Raw genomic sequence first — 23,813 nt, 5'->3', positions numbered from 1 at the left:
GTGGCGGCGGGCTGTGGCGCAGCGCGGCCCCTTTCCCCTCCCTTCCTCCCCTCGTACCGCGTTTCCCTCCTCGGCCGAGCTCGGTGGCACCACGGGAGGAGGAGGAGGAGGAGGAGGAGGAGGAGGAAGAGGAGGGGGCCCGGGAGCAGGGAGGGGGAGGCCGCAGGGATGAGATAAGCGGGCATCGGGCATGGAGGCAGCGGGGCGGCTGTGCCGAGGGACGCGCTGAGGGGGGAGGAGGAAGAGGAGGAGGAGGAAGGAGGAGGAGGAGGAGGAGGAGGAGGAGGAGGAGAGGCCCCGCGGGGCGGCTCAGGTGGATGCGGGGAGCGGTGTGAGGAGGGCGGGGGGGTTTTTAGGGGGCAGCGGTTCCCAGCGGGCAGCGCTCGGTGCCGGGGGGTTCCCTTCGCCTTTCCTTTCCCCCCCCCTTCCCCCCCCTCCCCTTCCCCGCCCCTCCCCTTCCCTCCTCCGCGGGGAATCGGCGCCGGGAGGAGGCGGCGGCGGTGGTAGGGCCGGAGGGGCCCCGAATACGGGGCTGCCCCCACCGCCACCCCCTCCCTTCCCGCCCGCCTGGCTTCATTCCTGGAGGAGTTTTGGGTTTTGTTTTTATTCTTCCCCCTTCCCTCCCCCCCTTTTTATTTTTATTTGTTTTTTTAAATCTGCGTATTGATTTTTACACAAACAACCCCCCCTCCTCCCTCCGCCTGCCTCCTCCTTTCCCCCCCCCCCCCCTTTCCCCTCCCCGCACACACGAAGCCTCCGGGAGGGAAGCGGCCAGGTGAAATCTCCCTCTGTTTCCATGGACAACCCGTCCATTATCACCCAGGTGACTAACCCCAAAGAGGAAGAGATCCTGTCCTGCGCTCAGGATAAAGGTGAGCGGTGGAGAAATGCGCGGGGAGCAGCCGGCTTTCCTCACCCCCTCGCTGGGGACCTGGGGAGGCTGAGCTGCTGGTGGGATGGAGGGCTTTGCTGGGGAACTGTCGGCTGGGCACGGCCCACAACTTGCCAAGGGGTTGGGCTGCGGGGTACGGATTAGAATCGGGGCTTAATTCAATAGAAGGCTTTTGTTCCGAGAGGCGGGGATGTAACTTTGGCAGGTTGTCACTGCGCAGCGCGGGTTCGGTACCTGCCCTGGCTTTGAGATCTGTGCTTTGAGATCTCAGCTTCAGCGCTCTTTTTTTTTTTCTTTTTCATCCCTCTTCTTTGGGATGCCTCCTTTCTGTCTTCTCGCTTCCCAGTCTTTCTCTCATCCCGCTTTCCTTGCGTTCGAGAATCCATGTAGCTTTCAGGTCTGTGTTTTTTCTTAAAGGCTGCTTGTTGCTGGAAGAAATGCAGGCAACTTGTAAAAGCTGCTGGCCATCCCAATGGCTGGGTGGATCAACAGCTGTTGCTTGCGTAAAGCGTCGTGTCCAGGCGCTGTTTCACTCCAAAATAAGATGGATCCAGCTCGGCCAAAGGAGCTGCTGCTCCTTCAGAGCCTGGAAGGCACCGGTCCGCCATCGCCTTCTTCCTTCTTGGAAGCTCGGTGGGATCTTGGGCTGAATCCTTGCAGACGGCCCCAAGTGGTGCTGGCGGGAAGAAGGTGCCTGCCTCTTCAGGGTTGATGGGAACAGAGTCCTACGTTTGGAATGGTTTTGGAGTGCTGGGTTTGTGCTTTGTTGCGAGCAAGGGAAAAAAGGCAGGAATTGCTTGTGCGCAAACATTGTGGCAATGTTGTGTGATGTAGGTATGGTGGTAGATCTCCAAATGGTCTACAAGTGGTAGGTTGATACGTTTGCCTTTCGGACTTGGGCATTTGATCCCCAGGATGCTTCCATTTTTGCGTGGCTCACAGCAAAGGGGTCCTGGGCAGCTGCAGAAGTTGCTGCTGGTTGCTGGCAAGTGAAAGGCTCATGCCAAGTCACCGCGTGCTCATCTCACGTGTGCTGCCTGCAAGAGGAGGATGGAGATGGATGTCAAAAACATTGTGTCGTTAAGGTGGGATGTTCCACTAAACCAAAAGATGATTTTCTTCTTTTTACTTAGATGATTGCTTACGTTGCTTGCTTTTTAATTTGCGTTGCTTGAGCAGTGGCACTCTGTGCTGAGGCTTTGCTCATCCCTGGAGATTACTGACGTTTCCTTCTCTTTTGGCAGCACTGAGTATGGGGTGTCTGTAGGAGCACAGTGCTGCTGCTCTGCCTATGACATCTCCTAAGGCTGCTTTGGAGCAGATTTATGTCACACAGTGCTCAGATGGTGCCGTGGTCTTAACAGCCTCTGTTATTGCACTGCTGGAAGGTTTTGGGTAGCATTGCTAACAGCTGGTCGCAGCCTTAATGTAAAAAAGGCAGTTGGGAGAAACAGGAGAAATTGGCAGCTCCAAATAAGACTGAGCATCAAACATCAAACAAGTGGCTTGAGTTCAGCCAGCTACTCTGTGTATCAAAAATATGCATCTAACTTGCATAACTATGCAGTAACTTGCATAAGATGCATTGTGTTCTTGCTATTGGTTTGTCTGGAGCAGAAAAATCACGATGGGCTTTAATTACATAGCAAGGGCCTTGCAGGCTGCATGCAAGCACTGGTGGGCTGGGGAGAGCAGAAGGAGGGTAGCTGGAGTTGAGCAGGCGAGAGTATGAGCTTGGTACAGGAGGAAAGTGGTTTTTTTTCTGTATTTTTTTAAGCTTAGTCAAAGTGCATTTGGACTGATTTACTGCTTCACAGCGTGGTGGTACGTGCTGTGTGGTGAGCCTCGAGCATGTGAGAGCAACTGTGGCAGGGGAGCTCTGCCAGCCCCCTGTGCTGGGTTGGGAAGGAGTGCTGCTGCCTGCCTGTGCTGCTCCCGATACAGGTTTTTCCTTCTCCCATTGCTGATGTGTATGCAGCTAGCAAAGACCCACTGTGTTCCCTTCCCTGCTGGGCTGTGTGTCACCTCACCCACTGCTCTGCTCCGTTTCTGAAGTTTGGGCCAAGCTTTTGGGTAGGATGAACTCCGGGAGCCCGGAGCTGTGATGGTGAACGGAGGAGCTCGGAGCGAGAGCACTGCTGGGTCTGTCTGAGCACATTGGTACAAAATGGCTAACAGCCATCCAGGCACCCTGAACTGAATGTTTAGCTCATACAAGTATCATCCGGACCTGTGCTGTTCTGCAATTGTGTGATACACTGAGTTACAGTAGCACTGTACTGTGTGAGCAGAGGCTGTCCAGCCCCGTGGCAACCTGCATTCAGCACTGGGTTGCAGGAATATGGTCCGGGAGTGGCTTCAGGAATTGAGGTTTCCGTAGGATTTTTGGAGCTTCCATTGGTGTTTCTTATGACGAATGAATTTTTTTCTTCTCCTTAAGCTGTAGAGAAGCAGTGAGTAACTACTAAATAATGCACGTGTATACTTTGGAGTGTTGGATTATTTTTTTCCGATGTTTTTGAAGCTTTTAATCAAGTGTGACTTCAGCATTTAGTTTGACTTATGTTTATTAGTATGTATTTATGTTCTAAAGGGAGCTTAATGCACAGTATATGCTTATGGTCAGTTGCTCCTGTGGAAGGGGAGCGTGGTTGGCAGGAGCCAAAGAGCTGTGTCCTCACCATGGAGCAGTTCTGTTTTTTAAATAAATATTGTTCTTTATAAATATAAATGTCCAACTATTCTCTCGCTAATCCAGACGTATTAAAAATGTTTTTTGAGGTAAGTGAGGCTATGATAACTTACTAAGCTTATTAATACTGAGAGGGAGCTGTTACTTACTCTTAACAAACACCCAAAAATTCAGAAAGTGGAAAAAACCAGCTCTTGGCACACAAACCATTCCTTAATGTGTTGCCACACGGTGGTGCACTGTATTTAGTTGTCTATCAGAATGAAAGCTGAACGCAGAAAGGTGCTACAACCCTGCTTTATTATCATGGCAGCACTTGCTTTGCAGTGCCTGCACTGCTTGTGGAGGATTTTGGCCTCAAAGCTGTTAAGTCAGTTCTGAAAAACGAACACGTTCTCCTGTTTGGAAGTGGTATGTAAGCGATCAGAAATGTTTTAAGCACGGAAATCAGGAGAAATGCAATTCCCTGATAGGTTAGCGGCCCTGTGCACAGCAAGGGGGTTGAAACGAGATGATCATTGTGGTCCTTTTCAACCCAGGCCATTCTATGGTTCTGTGAAGTAAGAGAAAGAGTTCTTTGCAGCACTGTTTTGTGCTGTGATTTTTTGTTGTGGTCATTTTTGAAAACTGGAAGCGTTACCAAAGCTTGTCTCCAGAAATTAAAATGTAGATAGAACGGTGTGTTGTATCAGCCATAAATGGGACCAATTAAAAAAACACGAAGAAAAGCTAAACATCTGACACAGTGTGATCCATTTTATAGATAAAATCAGCCATTTCTGCTCCTTTTATTTTGAGAGTATTTATTCTTTTTAATCAGTTGGACAGTGACCTCAGTTACATCTCCAGAAAAGCAGCAGTGATGCACTGTGTATGGCAGAGGGAGTGTGGTTGTGGGTGGGTAACATGATATAGCCCATAGAAGCAAATCCCCATTCTTTTAAATCTACGTGCTTTAATTTCTTCTTCATAACTGATGTAAATTCCTGGTGCTTCCATGGGGCTGGTGTGGGAGCAGTGCAGGACCAGCCCAGTCCTTCTGTAGGTACCCAGTCCTTCAGACGCTGCTATTCAGATTTCTGCCTTCACATCCATCCTTTCTGACTTTGGCTATGTTTGTCAGTCAGCTGAGCACCTATTTTCAGTTATATGGAACACCTGAGTGCTTTAGTGTGTCTACAGAAATGTGTTTTCTTCTATGATGAAGCAGCTGGGAAGCGTTCAGAACGAAATGTAAAGCACTGCTAATTGTTTTTAATGAACAGTGTCACTCACTGAGGGTACCTTCTTAAGCAGGTGAGCTTTCATTCAGAAAAATTGGATAAAACAAACAGAGCAGAACCAATAAAGACAGTACTACCATGTAAAATAGCGAGTACTTAAGATCTAAAGTTAAAAGCCGCTTTTGAGAGCGCAACCAAAGTAAATCCCTAATTGTATCTTCTGCAAGATGCATTTTGAAAATATATTAAAAATATTTGGGAGCCTTTTTGTCATTACTTCATCAGAATTCAAAGTACTTAAACATCTGGAGGCATTCAGGGCCAGGCTGGATGTGGCTCTGGGCAGCCTGGTCTGCTGGTTGGTGACCCTGCACATAGCAGGGGATTGAAACTAGATGAGCATCGTGATCCTTTTCAACACAGGCCATTCTAAAGATACATCAGTGTTCCTGGGACAGTGTCTCAAGAAATTTGTATGGTATTATCTCCAGATTTTTTCGCTTTAAAGTAGCATGCAGAAATGGAAATGGAAACCACATCGGCAGTAGGTTGGAATGTGAATTGCTCACAGAGGGTAAAAATTTAAATCATTAACTAATGACATAGCTGTTACATGAAACCAGAGTAACCATACAGTAGGTTTTATGTTCCTGGGAGACCGTAGTAACCCGAGGTTTGATTTAAGGTGGCAGCTAACAAGCTGCAGTGTGCTGGCAGTAACATGGATGATAGCTTGCATGAATATCTGGTATTGAGTTGGTGTTGGTGAGCTGCAGCGCTGTTGTTTCTTCCTACTGCATGCCAACTCCATTTCACGTTTGTTTCAATGCAGCAACTTAAGTTGAGCGTTGAGGAGTTTACCACACCTTTTTTGAGGGGGGGGGAAAGAAAAACAAAGTTGACCTACATTTGGTCAATTCAGCATTCAGAAATGCAAATAGCATTTTCTGAGATAATCGCTACAATGCGTCGTGATGGGCGCTGCGCTTCATCTTTCACAGCTTAATCTGCACATTGCAAATCAGCTTCCGGATAACATGTCCAAGTTTGTTTCTTTAAAGTAATACCACATGAAAATGCTGGGAAAGTGAAAGCTAAGAGGAACCAAACTTGCTTGTCTGGGTCAGCGTTGGTGAGAAGCATTGCTCCCATTGCCTGCTAGAAGGCTTTAGCTGTGTTTTTGGTTGTGTTTGTTTTTTTTTTTTTTTTTTGAGGCTTGTTTTTCTGCCACACAACACTTAGTTTATGAATTCTGCTGTCTTGCAGAAGTTGTAATTCAAATATGAAAGTGGCTGCAAAGTAGTTCTGGCCAATGTATTTTGTACGTCGAATATTAAATATTCATCCTGTAAACAAGTAAGCCTTTGTTTTGTGACACTGTGTAACTTCTTCATTGGAAGAATTTGTTAGCAGTGTCCTCCATGTTTGTTGATCGATATTATTTTCCCACTGGAAATCCAATTTTAGGCAGTCCTAGGAATGGAAGTGTGAACTTTAGGAGTGAATTACTCCGAACTTACCCTATGGAGAATTTCCTTGATGTTGTTTGGCTGACTTTGAGTCACATTTGAGTTATTTCTATGCAGAAGGATTAGGAGATGAGGGGCAGAGTGGAAGGTAAGAACTCCTGGCTCTTGAGGGCTACCAAGCCCAGTGGTGGGGCAGGGAATGGGTCTTGTAGGTGCTCCTGGCCCACAGAGCAGCCTTCAGCTTGCTCTGACCACATTCTTGGCCGTGGATGATGGTGCAGCCTCGCTAGGTGTCTGAAGACCCCATCTGCATTACTGGTGAGGATTGCACATCATGCAAGTCATTGCAGAAGTGGAGACAACGGCTGAAAAGTCCCACAGAAATCCCTTTGTGCGTCTGTTCTATGGAAAGACGCTGATAACTTCCAGGTAGGGTTGGTGTGGTGGTGCTGGGGAGAGCTGTGCGCTGGTGGGCTCCCAGTTAGGGGCTGTGGAAAGGTGCCTTCTGGGCTGTGATGTAGCCAGAGATATTTTTAAGGGTTCCATATTGGAAATGTTAATCTCCTATAAATGCTATTTTTACCAGAGTTTGATGCGAGCTCTTTTTATGTGGAGAGGTTAAGATGTAAAATGGACATAGATGTGACAAATGTGGAAGGCAGGAGTAACATCTAAATAGAACAGTAACATTCTGTTCCAGGCAGCCTGCTGTCCTATCAGTTTGGCCTTTTGTTTATTCTTAGTGTTTGCTATAAGACAAAATGAATTTGTGAATCTAAGTGAGTCTCACACAGTCTGGTCTTCTCAGTACCGTTGCTGCTTTGTGACATAGGTATTAGGGATAAAAATACAAGCTTTAGGCAAAACTTGTATTTAGGAGAAAACTCGTTGTGCACTGTTGGGCCTGCATGAAGTTTGTAGGCTTTGCTCTGTGTTATCAAAACGATTGCTTACATAAAAATGCCACAGCTTATTTTCTTTGTACAAGATGATAAAGCATGATTTAGAAAAGAAAGAACGAAAAGCCTATTATTGGAAGTGATTGGCTGTGCTAGAAACTAGAATTCTATTATCTAGGAAATTTATTGTGAGTTAAATCTGAATAAATTTATGGTAGGTTTGGACTTGAAGGATGTTGGGTTTTTAAAATGAGATTTTTTTTTTCTTTATTTGTTTCTGTGGAGAAGAACTATTAATCTCCTCTGAACCTCTATTAGTGTTTTCCAAGCCTGATGGACAGGGGCGAATAAGAAGCTGCAGGCTGTGTTTTGTACTGAAGATCAACAACCCCAAATGAAGGATGTCAAAACCTCCTGTGTATGTAATTTCCTAAGATTTTTTTTTTATTTTTGGTCGGAATTCAACACAGTTCTGTAGGAAACAAACCGCCGATGAATCTAAACCTGAATTTATGGTATGTGTGTTGGTGGTTTTGTTTCAAGCTGGGTCATCTCTCATGGGTAATGAGCCAGTCAGTTCTCTCAGTGGTTTTTTTTCTCCCTGCTGGTCTTATAGAGTCTCCTTATTTTCTTGGTGGAAAGTGCTGTATTGATTTTTTTTTTTTTTTATTATTATTATTATTTTATTTTTTTATTTTTTAGTCACTTCCCTGCTCACCCTCAGAGCTCTCTTTCTTCCTCAATTGTAGCCTATGGTTTCCACTGGGATTAGCAGCAGAAAAAATCCTGCCCTTTCCTTGTGTGCTGGAACCAGCAGTGAAAACTTAAACTTTCCTATTTTGTGAGTTGCAAGGCTGTCATCTCCATGGCATGGAGCTCCTGGCTCTGGAGTGGAGGTGGAGATGTGTCCTGAGCTCAGGAATGAGCTGCTGGCATTGTACGACACGACAGCAGCTGGACAGTCCACATCTGCACAGCTCCTGCTGCTGGTACAGTGATGTGTGGAGGAATCAGGACATGTAACTCTTCTTCAGAGTTAACGTAAGGGTGTGGATTTAATACATATAGTTCTTGCAGGCATGCATTGAAGAGCTTGCTTGTGCTACTGTTCTGTTTTTTTGTCCACCAAAGCTGATATGCACATACATGTCTGAATATCTGCATACTTGCATTAGATACCATGATTGCACGTATGTGTGGCTATTTGAGATCTAAAAAACCAGAGAGTTCTGGTTTTGAAGTTGTTTTGTGGTTGCTGTTTGCTTGAATGCTGAAGTTGGCAATTTTTCCTAGCTAGTTCAGATGGAAGCACACTGGAGGAGTGGTCAGCAGTGACACGTTCCTGGAAGATGTTTGGTCATTTATCCCAGCTTATCTCTCTTGCTCAGTTTTTGCCTTTTTTTTCCCCTCTCACGTTTCTGGATTGTGGCAGCTGCCTCCCTGTGCTTTGGTGATGCTGATGTTGGAGGGGCTCAGAAGTTGGTGTTGCTGCTGCTTGTGTGTGGGTTGGCTTTGGTATGAGAGCCTGTGGGAGATGCTGGGGAGCAGTATGGTGCAGCCATCAGGAATAGTTGGCCACAATGCTGTAGGAGCAGCCTGAAAAGGAGGCATTCTGTTTCTTGACTCATTAAAATCTGGTGGGATTATGATCTTGATCTTATGTCTGATTCAGGACCATTGCTGCAGTGAAGATGTTTCTCTCTTCTTTTCCCTTTTTAACAATTGTTTAAAAATGTTGAGCAAGTATTACGGTGTATTGAAAGGGAGGAGATGCCTGAAAAGTAACAAATCAACCAGTAGGAATGCTGGGCTGTTTCCTTCAGAACTGAAGTCAGAATGTCCGGTCTAGCTAAAAGGAAGCCTTTACTCATGCACCGTGCAGGTGACCTAAGAATGGCTGCCAAAATAATTTACCTAGGAATTCCTAAACATGGTTAGCTGACTGCAGTTTGCATTCATACCAGTAAAAATGATGTTCTAAACGTAGGGGTCGCATTCCAACATAGGAATTGTCATCTCTCAGACAGGGAAGGAGGAGGAGCTATCTTTACATAGTGACCGACTGCATATGTCGAGGATCTGAGGTGACATTCCATCTGAACTCATAGCAGCAGTTTCTCTGTGATGTGTTTAGGAGTGCTGGAAGACGACTCTTCACCAAATCAGCCATTGGCCACCAGCCAGTTCTCATGGCTCTCATGTTAGCAAGCTGGTTTTGTTGAGAATCACTAAGTTGAGAGTTTCGGAAAGCTGCAGGGGTTTTGTGTTCATTGGGGAATCAGAAAGAAAAGGGGAAGAGTGCTGAATGCAATCTGCATTGCAATTCATTTGCTAATTACAAATTGACATCAATTGAAAAGTCCCAGAAGGAGGTGGGTTTACAACATAACTGTAAAACAATTTGCATCAGTGTAGAGGTCTGTAAAGTGCTTATCCACAAAGGAATGAGATTTTAAGTGGATTTATTTAATCGGGGTTATCGTGAGTGCGTAGCTGTGGGACTCCTGTTTTTTCCCTCACATCTCGTGTCTTTCTGGAAGATTCCTTCTTGTGTTGAGATGTCAAGGAAGCAGGATGGCAGAGTTTAATGGAGAATGAAAGTGAAGCCTGAAAAAAATCCAAGAAATGTCTTTGTTAATTGTAAAGTGTATTGAATACCTAAATGGTTTTGTCTCCAGATTATCGTGATAAAACTGACAGTTTCAATGCAAGCTGTGCCCTGAAATTCAAATACAATTTATTATGCGCCATTAGAAATTTGAAAGCCTCCAGCAAATTTTTATTGCCCGTGCTGAAAAGGATGCTAGCAGCATAGATACAATACCACACCAACTCCAACTGGTATTGCTGCAAAGCGTGCTCACTGTTCGTGTTAAGATTGTTTTGTGTGGTGGTTTTTGTTGCTTTTTTTTTTTTTTATTGGTAGATGTGTTTTTTGCTTGCTGCCACTCTTTTGTAAGGGTGTTATGACAGGAGCAGGGTGAACAAATCAGACCTGGCAGTTGTGAGGCAGGAATCTGTTCAGGTCTCGTTCCTGTGTTTGCATGTTGTACTGTTGCTGCTGCACTTCCCTGTGGGTGACCTTTGTGGCATCACTGTGGCAGGCAGGTGAGCACTGAGAGTTCTTAATGTCACTGCCTCACTTGTGCTGGAGGTGATGGATTCTATCCCATACCTTAAACTCTTTGTTTGCCTTGATTTTAGTAACTGAATACTGTTGCTGTCTCGTGTTGTAGATCTGTAGTATTTTTAAAAGGAGGTAAACAAGCTGTTTCAGACAAAGTCTGCCTCAGATGCAACTGCGACCTTCACGTGATCCAGGGGACCAAAGCAAACCAAAGCAACAGTACAAAACCAGTAGTAGTAGCAGAGATAGAAGATGTGGAAAGGAAAGCAACCATGACAATCTGAGAAGACAGTATTGGGATGATGCTGAAAATCACACTGCCGTGTCCTCTTGAGCGAGTTAACCTGATGTTCAGGCTGTACAAAGCTCCAACCCTTTGAGGAAATGAGATGCCAGGGTATAAGGATGTGCCTCTGTTTGGGTAGTGTTTGTCCTAAAACATAAGAGTAGCATGGGTTATGTTTTAAAAACACCTTCAGTGGTACAAAAGACAGATAAAACGCTGCTTTACAAAATACATCTATTTTAAAATATTTATATTTGTATTTTTATTGTGAAGGTGATTCCTCGAGTTCTGATAGGTTGTCTTTGTATGGTAACCCCCAAGCAGCAGATGGTCCTATCTTCCATTCTGCTAATAGGGTCAGTTAAAGATTTCTGGTTTGGATAATAAGGTCTCTGTTCTGAATGGATAATGATTGCGACTGGAAAACAGGGTCAGAGTTTTCACCTTTTTAATAGCTGGTTAGGTGATAGTCGGCTCGCTGGCGGTTGGGAAGTGCTTCACAGGAGTAAATGGGCTTTCTTACTTTAATTAAGGCCATATGTGTATAGCAGCTGTGATTCTCTGGGAATCTGTACCTTACATTTTCAGTTAAATAGCTGATAAAAGGTTGCACTTGTACAGGAGATGGTCAAGTCCAGAGGGCAGATGTCTTCTAAAGCAGTTCAGATTTTGCTTTCTAGTTCATGTTCCAGCGTTTCTTCAGGTTGGGCAGTTGGCTGCTACAATGGAATAAACTGAGGATGTCTTTTTGTATCTGCTAGGATTTACTGTTTGGACTCAGCCTTCAGAAATGCTTTCTTTATAAATCTCAAGCATACAAAATGGCAAAAAAAAAACAAAAACAAAACACTTCTCTGCAGAGTTTGCATGGATTAATGTCTCTGTGAGCAGTTGGCATGTTATCGAGCTAGAGAGTTGAAAACTAACATGCTTAATTCTGAGTTTATGATCTGTTCCAGTGAAAGGGAGCAGCAGGGATTTGCTAGAGAGGTCACTTCTGTTTTTGTTTTTTGTTTTTTTTTCTAGAAGAATTACAGTACATTTCAGTCAAATGGAGCAGCTTGGAGTTTCTTAACCTGAAGATACTCCTGTAGCAGTGTTTGGGCAGAATGTAACACCCGCATCCTTCCCTCTGGAAAACATCGCTTCTATTCATATCCCCTCCCAGAGGCTCAGTGCAATCCTTGGAACAATAACAGGAAAAAATAGCAGTGTGCTCGTGAAGCACGACCTGCCTTCTGGTCCGGGTGCCCAAATATGCCCCTTTGATTGCTGATGTGAGACTGCACGCAATTAGCCAGGCCTTGCGTGGTGCCAGGAGCTGCTTTGGGACCTGTGCAATCGCTGTGAGTGGGCTGAGGTGGCTTTTTTTGGGCTGTTTGTTCACAAACACCACCTGTGTGCAGCTTTCAGCCTTTCCTGAGAAGCTGAGCCAGATGTTCTGCTGTCCCTCTGCTGTGAGTGTATGACCAAAAGAGATGCTGTATTGCTGTTTGGTTTGCAGTATTTTCTTGGAAATGCAGCTTTCAGTTGTCACTGGTATCCTAGTTACAGTCATTTACCTTGCTTGAAAGAGTCCTAAATAGTGCTCTACTTAAATATCTGGTAGAATTTCCTCAGGCAAAATGTGGCTGGCAGTGCTGGAAGTCTTCAGGGCTGAAAGATGGAAATGTGCTCAGCACCTGGGAGGCACAGCACCAGGAGAATTTTCCTCAGTTTGCTTGATAAACTCAGAGGTCAGGGCATCCTCCTTGTTCAATATGCTTTTGGAATACTTTTCCAGCTGTTTGATTAAAGTAATCTTTGATCCTCAAACAGGATGAGCACGTGGCCATGTGTGCGCAGATGAGCCAGGTGGCTTTCTTCTCATGTTTGGGACCACATCACAGAGTCCCCAGGCTACAGCTCAGCAGTCTGAAGGCATCGCAGAGTAACAGGCAGGGGAGCACATGCAGCTTTTCTCCAACCTCTGGTTCTCAGTGGATTAAACTAAGTGCAGTGAGGTTCAGAATCCCAGTTTCACCGTTGGCTTCAGCTCTGCTGGCTGCAGTGTGGCTGGAGGCACAGGCGCACAGCTCTGCGCCTGATCTTCAGCCTTCTCTTGGGAACAGGAGGAGGAATAGAGGGAAAACTCAGCAAAAACTTTCCATGGGTGGTGGTGGTGGTTTGCTTCTCTAAGTTTAGCAGCCTTGGGGGCGGCTGTTAAAACGGGCTCTGGGTTGTGAAACCGTTCTGGAGAGCACTGGGTGCAATGGGACTTGAGCATGGGTGGACTTCCAGCCCCCTGCTTTTGGCCATGCTGATTTAATCAAAGATTTAGTAGAGCATGGAAGAGATTTACCTACTTACCCTTGTGTAGGGAAGAACTTTGCAGTTTGCTGGCTGCTGAGCTTTGGACAACACACTCAAGTTATCATTTCTGGGATTTTCGTGATCTGCTGAAGTCTCCATGTCATTGTGCAGAGACAGTCCTGGCATTAGCAGAGGCTCATTGTTCTGCATGTGGAGAAACTTCTCCTGGTGTCTGTTAGGCAGCCAGGGGAACAATATAGAGGGTTATGGAAAGGCTGCATTATTCTGGGAGCCTTTCTGGTGCTGTTCGCGGCTCCTATACGATGTTAGCAAACCTAAAAGCTGCAAGAGAATCTGATAAAATATCACCTCCTCTAATTTCTTCTCTGATGTGTTTGTTCAGCTGCCTTCCTGAGTGAGTAGCACCAGTGTTTTTTGTGTGCTCTTGCCCTTGAATATTGTATGCTCTTGCCCATTTCTATAAATGGTAGGTTTCTAAAATCAGTTATAACTACTGCTAAATGAAGTATACATGCAAGATCACAATCCTTTGTATAGTTACTTACGAAATATCATTGAAACAAACTTCTAGCTCCCTGCTCTTCTGAAATCTCATGTGTTGAAGGGAAGCCTGAATTTAGGTATGAGGAGGGGCTTCTTGTTGAAGGAAGGAAATAGGACTGTGTGAAATCAGGAGTATTTGGAGTGGGATTTTAAGGGAGCTCATCCCATACATGTGCTGATAGTCCGGGGCAGGGAAAAGTCCAAAGTCTGCATCCCATTAAAAAAGCAAATATCTTTCTCTGTCAGCATGAATATTCAGGAAGCATACATTTATGGTGCTTGTAGCAAGATGAAATTTCCATAGCTCTTCGGAGCTAAAAGTGTTTAGATATTTTTCTAAGCTTCTTTTTACTCACACTTCCAGTGGCTTGGGTCTCATTTTGCTCTCAGCAGCAGAGCCCAAGCTGGGAGACCCTGCCCAGAGCTGGGGTCTGAGCTCTGACACAGGCACATGGGACAGACTGTCAGGCTTGCAATGCACTAACTTAGTGGTAGTGATGCTTCTAGAATCTTGCTTCAAGTCCCTGCTTCCTACCTTCCTCCTTTTGTGAACCTCACGCTGTAATATTTGGGAATGTTGTCTCATCCTGCAGGTATGCACGGCTTGGCACCTGGACAGGACTTTGTTAGTGAGAGCTGAAGCTGTAGTTCAAGGGGAGTCATTTTAATGCAGGTGCTTGCAAAGCGTTTGGGGTTGGGGAAATGGGTTTACAGCCAAGGACTGCCATAGGTTGATCTGTAAGCTCAGCTGTGTGCTCAGTGTGTGACTTAATGGCTCTGTGCTGTGATGCTGAGGATGAAATCTAGCTCCCTGCTGAAGCCTGACACAGTAAGATTCATGATGGAAGTCTGCAATTCAGTAAATATTTACAAGGCATTTAGCCATTAGCTAGGTGCTTACATTCTTCCCCCTTTTTCTGTGATCAATGATTAACAAGGTGGTATTTTATTTCTGCTGGCAGGCTGTGGTGTTGCACTACCTCAGCTATTGATGTCCCAGGAAGTAATTTAAGGGAACGAGGGTGCCTAGTAAGGATGGGGGAAGAGGGGGAAGATGGGCTGATGCTTCTGGGGCAGGTGGAGAACAGAGGAAAAAGGAGAATAAAGCAGCTAACATAAAGCTGGAGGAAAGATGGATGAAAGGTTTTTAAAGGATTCGGGTTGATGTAAATGTCAGTTTTTTAAAAAGAAAAAAAAATCACCTTTCAGTTGTCATGCAAACCCTTTTTAGGTTTTCTTAGCTGGCAATATGACTTTATCAAGATAAAAATACTGAGCTTTAATTTTCTGCTACATAAAAGAATGCATAAGGAAGGCTTATTGTTCCTATGAGGCTGGCTGGCTAATGTTAGAAAAGGGTTTTGTGGGTTTGTTTTTCAGCGCTGTCGTCTTAACCCATTAATGTTATTTCAGCTGTTGGAAATACTTGTGTGTAATTCTTTAAATGGCTGAGGGTTAGTGGCTGCATGTGCTTAAGGGGCACAAGCTGTACACAGATTCCTGTTGCCCACCTTCAGGTAGCAGCATGTGGGACATCCATAGGGCCCTGCTTGTCCAGCCAGCCTCTGTGTCTCCATGGCTGGACTCTTTGCAGCTTCTCTGGGGTTTTACTATCATTCTTAATGTTTAGGAGGAGTTTCTCCTGTAGCAGGCTTGATCCATTGCTGTGTCACTGTGTGCCTCCGTGAGCCTTGCTCAGTCTCTCTCTGAGCTCCCCTTAGACACCTGTATCTGCTTAAAATGGTGACGTGGATGTACAAAGGAATCATAAAACACTTGTCTAGCCAGTGTCACTCTTCTTCAAGCAGAGCTGTTCTCTTCAGTATAATGAATCTGCAAATAGCTTATTATTGTTTGTAGTGATTTTCACTTTAAAACCAGTCATTTATTCTGCTGGTTCTTCTTTCTGGGATCAGGAAGATACTGTAGCAACAGAGATCTCAAGGTGGGGAGCAACACAACTTTATTATGCTTTCATTTCCATCTAAGCCTTTCTTTTTTTTTCTTTCTGTTTTTATTAGTGTAATGACCTTCTGAAAGTATTTATCCCGCTGTGCTCTCCAGCTCTCTGAGAAGAAACAAAACCCCATTTTCACAACTGTTGTGTGTCAAACTGAAACTTGTGCAGTACTGTGATGGTGGCAGCTGAGGAGATGTGAAAGGGACACACACTGTCAAGCACTCTCCTCTTAGGAATTTGCCATCCATACTGGTTCTTGAGAGTGCATAGGCAACCAGCAGGTATTCACTGAAACATCGGGCATTTCACTCACTAAATCTTCTAACTGCCCAGTGACATAACCAGAAAAATAACTGGGCTGAGGGTGAAGGTGGAGGCAGACTGGGGAGCATCAGACTTGCATGCCAAGGGGCTGGGGTGTGTTAGGATGATAGCTGCAGCATCAGGCTTAGTAAATAGGAAGCTAACTTATACAGGAATTGTGCTTGCATCCGTTTGGCACAGTAAAAGCCTAAGAAGTGTGAAAGCCTTGTCTCTTAAGAAAGCTGGAAACAGGTGAGCTTAAAAGATGCTGTTAATAGAAACATTACGTTGGTTCCTATTTATAAGAGACCAGCAGGGTGTTCTTTCATTTAAGAAAAGCAAACAAAACTTCCTAAAAATGAGGCATAACAGACCCTTCATAGTCCTTCTGTAATCCACTTTGAGGCCATCCTGCAAAACACTTCAAGATGCTCAGCTGTGTCTGTAGGCTGCTTTCTGTGTGTATTCATGTGAAGGAGCTCTCAGTGCACCTTTCCAAAGATGGAAAGGGGAAGAATAAGCTGATTTTGATCATTATTCTTATTCTTTCTTTTAAACTCCTTGACAACTGAGGCCTTAACAACGTCATGATTTCACTTCTGGATAGTTTACTGTTGTCATACAGCATAATCCTGAAATCATTTGATGTTTATCTGGATTTAAAATTCAGATTACTTCCTCCTGCTTTCCAAGTTCAACCCTCTCTGCACGAAAGCTTGGTCAGACACCCCACAGCGGTTTCGCATGGCAGATAGGTAGATTTCCTGTAAAACACATGGAAGCTGAGCCTCGATGATCTCGATGAGCAGTGAGGATGGTGGCTGTACTCTGTGTGGTGTGAATGTGAAGTGGCATTGGGGCTGGTGTCACTGCTGTGCCAGAAACTGCACCATGGACTTTAATGGTACCGGGTTGACATAACTTCTCCCTTTTCACTACTACTTTCATTCTCCTCAGCTGTAGAAGTGTGCTGCTGACAGCTGTGTCTGCACAAAGGTACAGGAAGAGCAGGGGTTAAAGGCTGCAGCAGGGAGAATTTACCTTATTTGCAAAACGCTCTCCTGAGGTTGCAGGAAGCAATTGTTAAGACTAAGTAGGGGATTTTTGGTGGTGCCAGTGCAAGCGTTTGGGGTTTTCTTTTTATTATTTTCTCTTCTTTAAGTGCTGTGGATATGATAATCTTCCTGTGCTGTTCGAGTTCAGCGTTCCCAGGACGTGTAGGATGAATGCATTCCAGGTGCTGCTTCTTGCCCCAACTTCTCAGTTTTGCACAGAACCTGCAGAGGTGAAGCAGCTGAGTGGTTCACATGGCCTCGGGAAGAATGTGGATCACAATTTCTCAAATGCTGCTATCTTAGCATTTCATCAGAGTACCGCGAATGTTAATTTTCAGTGCAGGAGCTTCAAAACTGAATGGGGGGAGCTACGCCTGTAGAAAACCTGCGCTTCATTTAAAAAACCAAACCTCTGAATTGAATCCTGTCTTCAAAGAAAAGCAAGTATGCAAAATTTCCTTTGCGTCTCCCAATAAAAGTCGGACGTATCCTTTCCTTAATATCAGCCTTAAATGCTGAGTGCCATTTGTTTTATTGCCATCATACCAACTAGCCTGTAAGAAGCCAGCTCTCTCCTGTCTATAAACTGTATCTCGATGGCAGGTTGCTTATGTTCTGTTAATTCTATCAAATAAAACGATTTGATGTTTTAATTACCACTTTGGTGTCCTGCGTTATGCAGGCATGCAGCTCTGTTAGAATCAATAGCATGTTTTCTCTTATTTTTGTTTGCTTGCTTTGGTGACAATATTAGGGTTTCATTCCCGGTGTTTTACTTGGAAATTAACATATCATTAAGCAGCGTAATAAGATTCTCACACAGTGAAATGGCAAGAGAAAGCAGGGCATGGTTTTACAGTGCTGTTTCACTGCTTAATTCAACAGGAGTTTTCTGGAAGTGAATCTGTCAGTGAATTGGAGTTCTGTTATAGCACAGCAAAGCCAAAGCTGAAGCATTTTCAGTAAAACTGAACGTTTAGGGAGATTGTTTTTCTGTCATTGCTGAATGTTGCAAAACATGTCTGCTGGGACCACAGCCGTCCTTCCAGCTCAGTTCTGTGTGATCCAGGGACAAGTCCTCTCGTTTACCAGCACTGTTAGGCACACTTTTGTAGTACAGTGTGCTGTTTGGCTCTGATGGGCAAGAAGGTGTGTCTTCCTAACTCACATCTGGCAGGTTAACAGTTAAGAGTTTTTGCTTTCAGGGGCAGGAAGCTGCTCTGACAGCTTGCTTTTGGTGAACTACTGGAGATGCTCCTGTATGTTAGCTCTGCTGCTACAGCAGGGTTTGTTGCAGGGATCCTTTTCAACGAAGGCCCTGTGGAAACAGAGATAACATGCACATTGATGAGCTGCTGTCTGTGGAGTAAAGCACTTAAATGGAAAAGAGATTTATCAGAAGTCTTTCAAACACAAGAAGTTGCTGTTGACTCACCTCCTCCAGCTGCTTCCTGGGATGCACTCGAGGAGGTTTCTCCAACAGCACAGCACTGCTGCTTGGCTTTCTTGGCTTGCTTGGGAGAAGAGTGCAGATGGTCAGTATATCCTAGCAATGCTCCACGTGAGGCTCAGTGTAAAAGCCCTTGGAAACTTGGAGCGTTTCTGCCAGCTGAGAGGAGCTGCTTCAGATGTTCTTGAATGGTGCGAGTCCTTGGTGTGGGGACATGGGATTTGCTGGCACTCACGTCCTATTCTGCAAGAGGCCATCGATGGGCTGCTTATTTCCTAAAACAAATGGGGTGTTAGAGGAGTGGTTAATATTTATTTCTTGTGTTGCTGCCCATGAAAAGTGTGTTCTTCTCAAGCACCTCATGAAGCAAGGACCATAGAGTATCCAGAGCTGGAAGGGACTCATGAGGAGCATTGAGTCCAACTCCTGAACAAGACTGCAGCTCTGTTCTTTTAGCATAGAATCCTATAGAAAACAAGGTTAATTCCTGGAATGACATTGGGTTTGATCTTTTGCTGTCATCTTCACAGATAAGGGCACTTTCACTTCTCTTTTGGACTGGGTGAGCTGCCTGCACACAGTGGGCCAGCAGGTTGTCCATGGCCACGGTTGCTTGCAGTGGAGCCTATGCAAAGAAATCTCATGATGGGAAGGTTGGATGTGTGTGTGTGTGTGTGTGTGTGTGTGTTGAAAGCCTGCTAGATGAACATGACAAATGTGCCTGTAGTCATGTCATTTGCTGCTACAAATGTGGTTTTCTTCATCAACTTGTGTTTATGTGCAGAGCACCTGAACAAACTTGGGTGTGTGTGTCAAATGATCATCTGGAATCAGTGCAGTGCTAGAAATGTTTCTTGTTAAAAGAGATGGGTGTAAGTTCTGGGACCTCCTCTGTTATTTCTGTTGTATTGAGACAATGGTCATGGCTTGAAATTGGATGGGGACCTACTAGTGTCAGTCCTTGAGCACCCATTCTGTTTTCTCCTGCTTTACTGGGGCTCCTTTATAGTTGTTTTGTTTTCTTCCCTTTTTTTTAGGAAGAGGTAATGGGAGTGCATTAATCCTTCTGTGAAGGTTTTTTTTTTTTCCAGTATTTATGGTTTTCTGTTACTCTGGATGTTTGGACATATGCAGTGCTGATCAGAGGTTGTGCACTTAAAGGAGCTGTGGTTGGAGAGGGACTGTAAAGGAGAGGGACAGGCAGAGATTATCACAGGAGGGAGTTGGTTTGGCAGATTCCTTCACCTGTGGCAAATCCAGAATGGAGTATGCCAAACTGGAAGGGTTATTGAGTCCAGCCCCTGACTCCACACGGGGCCACCCAAACTCTAACCCAGCACTTCAGAGATGCTTTAGCTGTCTTTGTGCAGAGCAGCTGCCTGCAGCCCGTGTTCCCACTGAGCTGTTTCGAGTTGCTTTGTATGAATGGAAATATTTGAAAATAATAGCATAGAGGTAACAATCCTTCACGTTTTGGAGGCTACTGCATTGCTGGTACATCACGGCAGCACCTTTGCAGAAGATGAATTTTGCAACTGGACAGTGGGAGAAGCAGCACAGCAGGATGTGTTCTGCCCCAGAGGGTGGTGGACATGGAATGGGCTGCCCAGGGCAGCAGGCATGATCCTAACCTGCTGGAACTCATGGTGTGTTGGGGCTTTGCTTTCAGACATCGGGGTTGGGTTTGCGTGGTGCTGTGTAAAGCCAGGGGTTGGACTCAGTGATCCTTCTGGGTCCTTTCCAACTTGGGATGTTCTGTGGTTTTATGGCTGTGGTGGGGTTGAGCACAAACTGTCCCTGTTAACATGGAAGATAGAAAATGCAGTAACTATCTCACTGAGTTTCTCTAGCACAAGAGGGGTAGAAGGAAGCTTGCAGAGTCTGACCTAGTTTCCAGTTAGGATGATTTGAGCAGGATAAGTATGAAGGAATATTTGGGTTTCTCTGGCTTTTGTTTATTTGCTTATTACTGCTACTTACCTTTCCTGTGCTTTGTGCTTATCTTGCACATAGCACTGGGCATGGGGCTGTGGGAAGAATGAATCTGCATGTATTATGGTAGTGATAGGAAGAGCAAAGATCTGATCAGCTGTCAACAGGAAAAGGAAGTTAGCAACTTCTGATTCTCAAATATTTTATTAAGACAGGAGAGGAGAAGCTTGTATCAGTTTGACTAAGACTTTAATGGAGAGCAGATGGCAGATGACATCACTGGATGCTTAGTGGCTGGTCTGAAACTGCACAGCTTTAGAACTATGAGTTATCTTCAATGCTTTGAGAAGAGTAAATAAAGTTCTATAAAAAACAACAACAGCAACGAAAACAACAGAGGAATAAATGTCAAACTTGAAAATTATGAATCAGGCAGCCTAATTTCAGTTCTCCAGAAGGAAAATGGGAGCATGAGGAGTCTTGTAAGAAAACAAGGAAACGGCGTCCATCAGATTTTCCTTTCAGAGGTAAATCATGTGAAAATCTGATTTCTGTGGCTCAGTAACGAGGAAAGGTAAAACAAATAGATCGTGATAAATTAAGTGAATCCTTTAAGCTTCTTAACTAGAAAACTGAAGGACTGTAATGTGCATATAAAATGGGTGCAGAAGTCTTTGGGGTACGGGAAGTGGGACCACGCAGAGTGGAGTCATTAATGACTCAGTTAATGCTATGGAGAATCCATTGAATCAAGCAGGTACTGAAATGAAAGCCACACTGAATGACTGAGCTGAAAATACGAAGGGACTGGATGAGCTGAATCCATATCCTGGTTTTCATATTACTTAATCAAAAAGTTTCAAGATTCCATGTAATAACACACTGCGAAATCTAAGGAGGGTGATCAGCTAGCTGTGTTGCTCGCCCATAGAAAATCCTGGGACTTTTGTTATAGCTCAGTTGCACAGCAGTAAAAAAGATATATGCCTGTTTACACATTCCAACGTGACGGCTGATTTGTAAGAGCAGTGAGGCTGTCCTGCTGTACTCTGCTTTGGAAAGACTTCTGAGCTGCTGTGCAAAACTCGAGCACCGCATTTGGATTTGAGAGCATTCCAAGGAGCAGGGAGAAAGGAGACAGGCCACAGAAGCTGACCTGTTGTCAAAGACTGAACAAATTGAGAACTTTTCTTTTTATCCTGGGGAAAAAAAAGTCCTTGTTGTTTAGGTCAGGATTGAAAATATATATATTCTGCTGTAAAAAGAATCTGTTCTCCCTACTGCAGTTGGATAGGATGAGCAGTGATCTTGAAGGACAAGAGATGCTTTATTCTGCATCTCCTTTGCCAGATCTTGACATAGGAACTTTTGAGGTAAGAGTTTGTTTCCCATTATCTGTGGAGATCATGCAGTCCCAGTTTTTAAAAAAAATGATGGACAGGTTCTAGCAGAAGTAGTTATGTGGATTATTTTGACGATAGAGAAGGACGGCTTTAAGTCTCAGTGACTGATGTGACTACAACACTTCAATAGGTGGGTTGCCAACAGAAATGAAAATAATGCAGATGTTGGCATATGTTTTTTAATAGAGAAAACGTATGTTGGTGGGGTACTTCTGCAGGTAGTTCGTCTGTGTACAGTTTGCTTCCCTTCCTCCTCTCCATCCCTGGAGACATGCAAGGTGAGGCTGGGTGGAGATCTGAGCACCTGATGGAGCTGTAGGAGTCCCTGTTGGTTGCAGTCAAGTTGAACCAGATGCCCATTAAGGGTCCCTTCCAACTCAAACAATTGTATTGTTTCCCTTAATGGTACGGTGCTGTGGGGTATTATATATAAATGCATAGGGAATCCCTGTGATTGAACATGAAATGAAACGAGAACATTTAAGAACATCAAGTTCATTCCTGCCATGGGAAGCACCTTGAATCAGCAGCACCATGTAACCCAGAAGAGATGAGTTCAGCTGTCACTGAAGGCAGAATCCCTTTAGAGCAGCTGCCTTTTTTCTTGGCCATACCAAATGCTTTTGCAGAATGCGCGTAGGACTGACTTTTGGCCCAGGCTTAACTTAGGGGAAGCTGCTCAGATCCCCGCTTTTGTGATGTGCATCCTGCCATGCTTTTGGAGCAGGTATGCAGCTGAGCACAGGCTGATGAACGTGGGCTCATTGTGATGGTGCTCTCGATGCAGCAGTCAGTGCTAAAGTCAACAGTCATTTGTTGCTGTGCTTTCTTAACCAGCTGGCATGAAGCAGGCTGCAGAGCAGGAGCAGAGCTGCCACCTCATTCCAGAGAAACTCAGCCACCTTCAGCCTACAAGGAGAGAAATCAGAACTATCGGTTCCTTTTTCCTCCTTTTACCTCCTTGATCCATTGCAGCCTTGGAAGCCGAGGTCTTTTGTTTGCAACCACCTCTTCCACGTCTTTCTGCCCAGCTCTTGCAAGTGTGCTGGTGCTGCCTCTTCCTCCAGCCCCACAAAAGGCACTAAAAGTGCTTGAGCGTGACAGCATCTGCCTGATAGCAGCTGAAGCATGGCTGTGTCAAAGCACGTGGATGCAGATCTTAAAAATCACTAAGGTTCAGAAAGACCACCGAGATTATCTTGTCCAACCATCCACACCGTAGCCACTGAGCCATCAGTGCCACATCTTCCCTCTTCTGTGAGACCTCTGAGGATAGTGACTCCAGCACCTCCCTGAGCATTCAACATTGGGACACACTTGGTTGTAGGGATGTTGCAAGATTTGTTTGTACCTTCAGAGCTGTTATCCTCACTTTGTTTTGACAAACAGTGTTTGTTCAACTGTAGGAATTTGTAAATCTTTTTCCCTCGCTTTTCTCTCGGAAACAGGGAGAAATAATCTCGCCGTGCAGCTCGCAGCGAAGATTTGGTTGTGAGAGCTCTGGGTGCTTTTTTTGCAAGGAGAAGCCGCTTGCAGCGGTAGCTGGAACAGAACAGAACTGAATGTGCAGGATTAAGCTTGAGGCCCCGGCTTCCTGTATAAGGGGAGAAGAGCGTTCTCAGCACCAAGCGCTTGCCAAAAGGAAAATGGGTAATGCACAAACATGGGCTGGGCGGCTGGCTGCTCTGCTGCCAGCTGCTGCCGGGCGGATTCCTGCTGGCGCTGGGGGCTGCAGGGGCAAAGCTGCCCCTTGGCATTGCTGAAGCGAAAAAAAAGGGTTTATTTCTGGGAATGTTCAGGTAAACAGCTCCCCGTGTGAATTTTGTTATTTCAGACTAAAGTAAATGTTGAGATGTAGGGAAAAAAAAAAAACAGGAGTTTTTTGGAAGAACAACGCGAGGAAATGACAGATTTTTCTTTGAGCCACAGACTTGCAGAAAGCTCCCAAACAATGAAGAGTGAAAGAAGTCAGAGACGCTGTTCCCAAAACATCACTGGGACCACGATTCCCTTTAAGAGCACTAAGAATCCTGTTTTAGTTGGGGATTCCAATGCAAACACTGCAGAATCTCTGATTCTCATGTCCTGCTCCTTGATTTGGCTTTATGAGGAGCCACCTGAAAACACAGGCCAGGAAGAAATTTTGGAGCACTGGTAACTTAGTTTGCAACAACTTGAAAAGCATTTGCAGTATGTATATAAAGTGTATTTGTAGTAACTTGGGTAAATGTTAGAACCTTCTCCCTCCCTGGCTAGCTCTTGTGGG

General features: G+C 44.9%; 1 protein-coding gene across 2 annotated transcripts in view; it reads left to right on the top strand.

Annotated features, from left to right (window-relative positions):
* Window positions 1-778: 778 nt before the first annotated feature.
* CTDSPL (CTD small phosphatase like) overlaps window positions 779-23,813 on the top strand; it is a gene marked incomplete at both ends in the record, with an annotated part of 67,883 nt that continues 44,848 nt past the window's right edge. Inside the window, one exon of one of the 2 annotated variants that reach the window (XM_079538631.1) lies at window positions 779-872. In XM_079538631.1, the coding sequence (XP_079394757.1) occupies window positions 797-872 (76 nt within the window). The remainder of the gene's footprint in view (window positions 873-23,813) is intronic. The other variant, XM_079538630.1, reaches the window with a different exon arrangement.

This window comes from Tetrao urogallus (genome assembly GCF_951394365.1).
Source record: "Tetrao urogallus genome assembly, chromosome: 7".
Lineage (NCBI taxonomy): Eukaryota > Metazoa > Chordata > Aves > Galliformes > Phasianidae > Tetrao > Tetrao urogallus.
The sequence above is the reverse complement of the archived record's forward strand: the minus strand, read 5'-3'. Positions and strand labels throughout refer to the sequence as shown.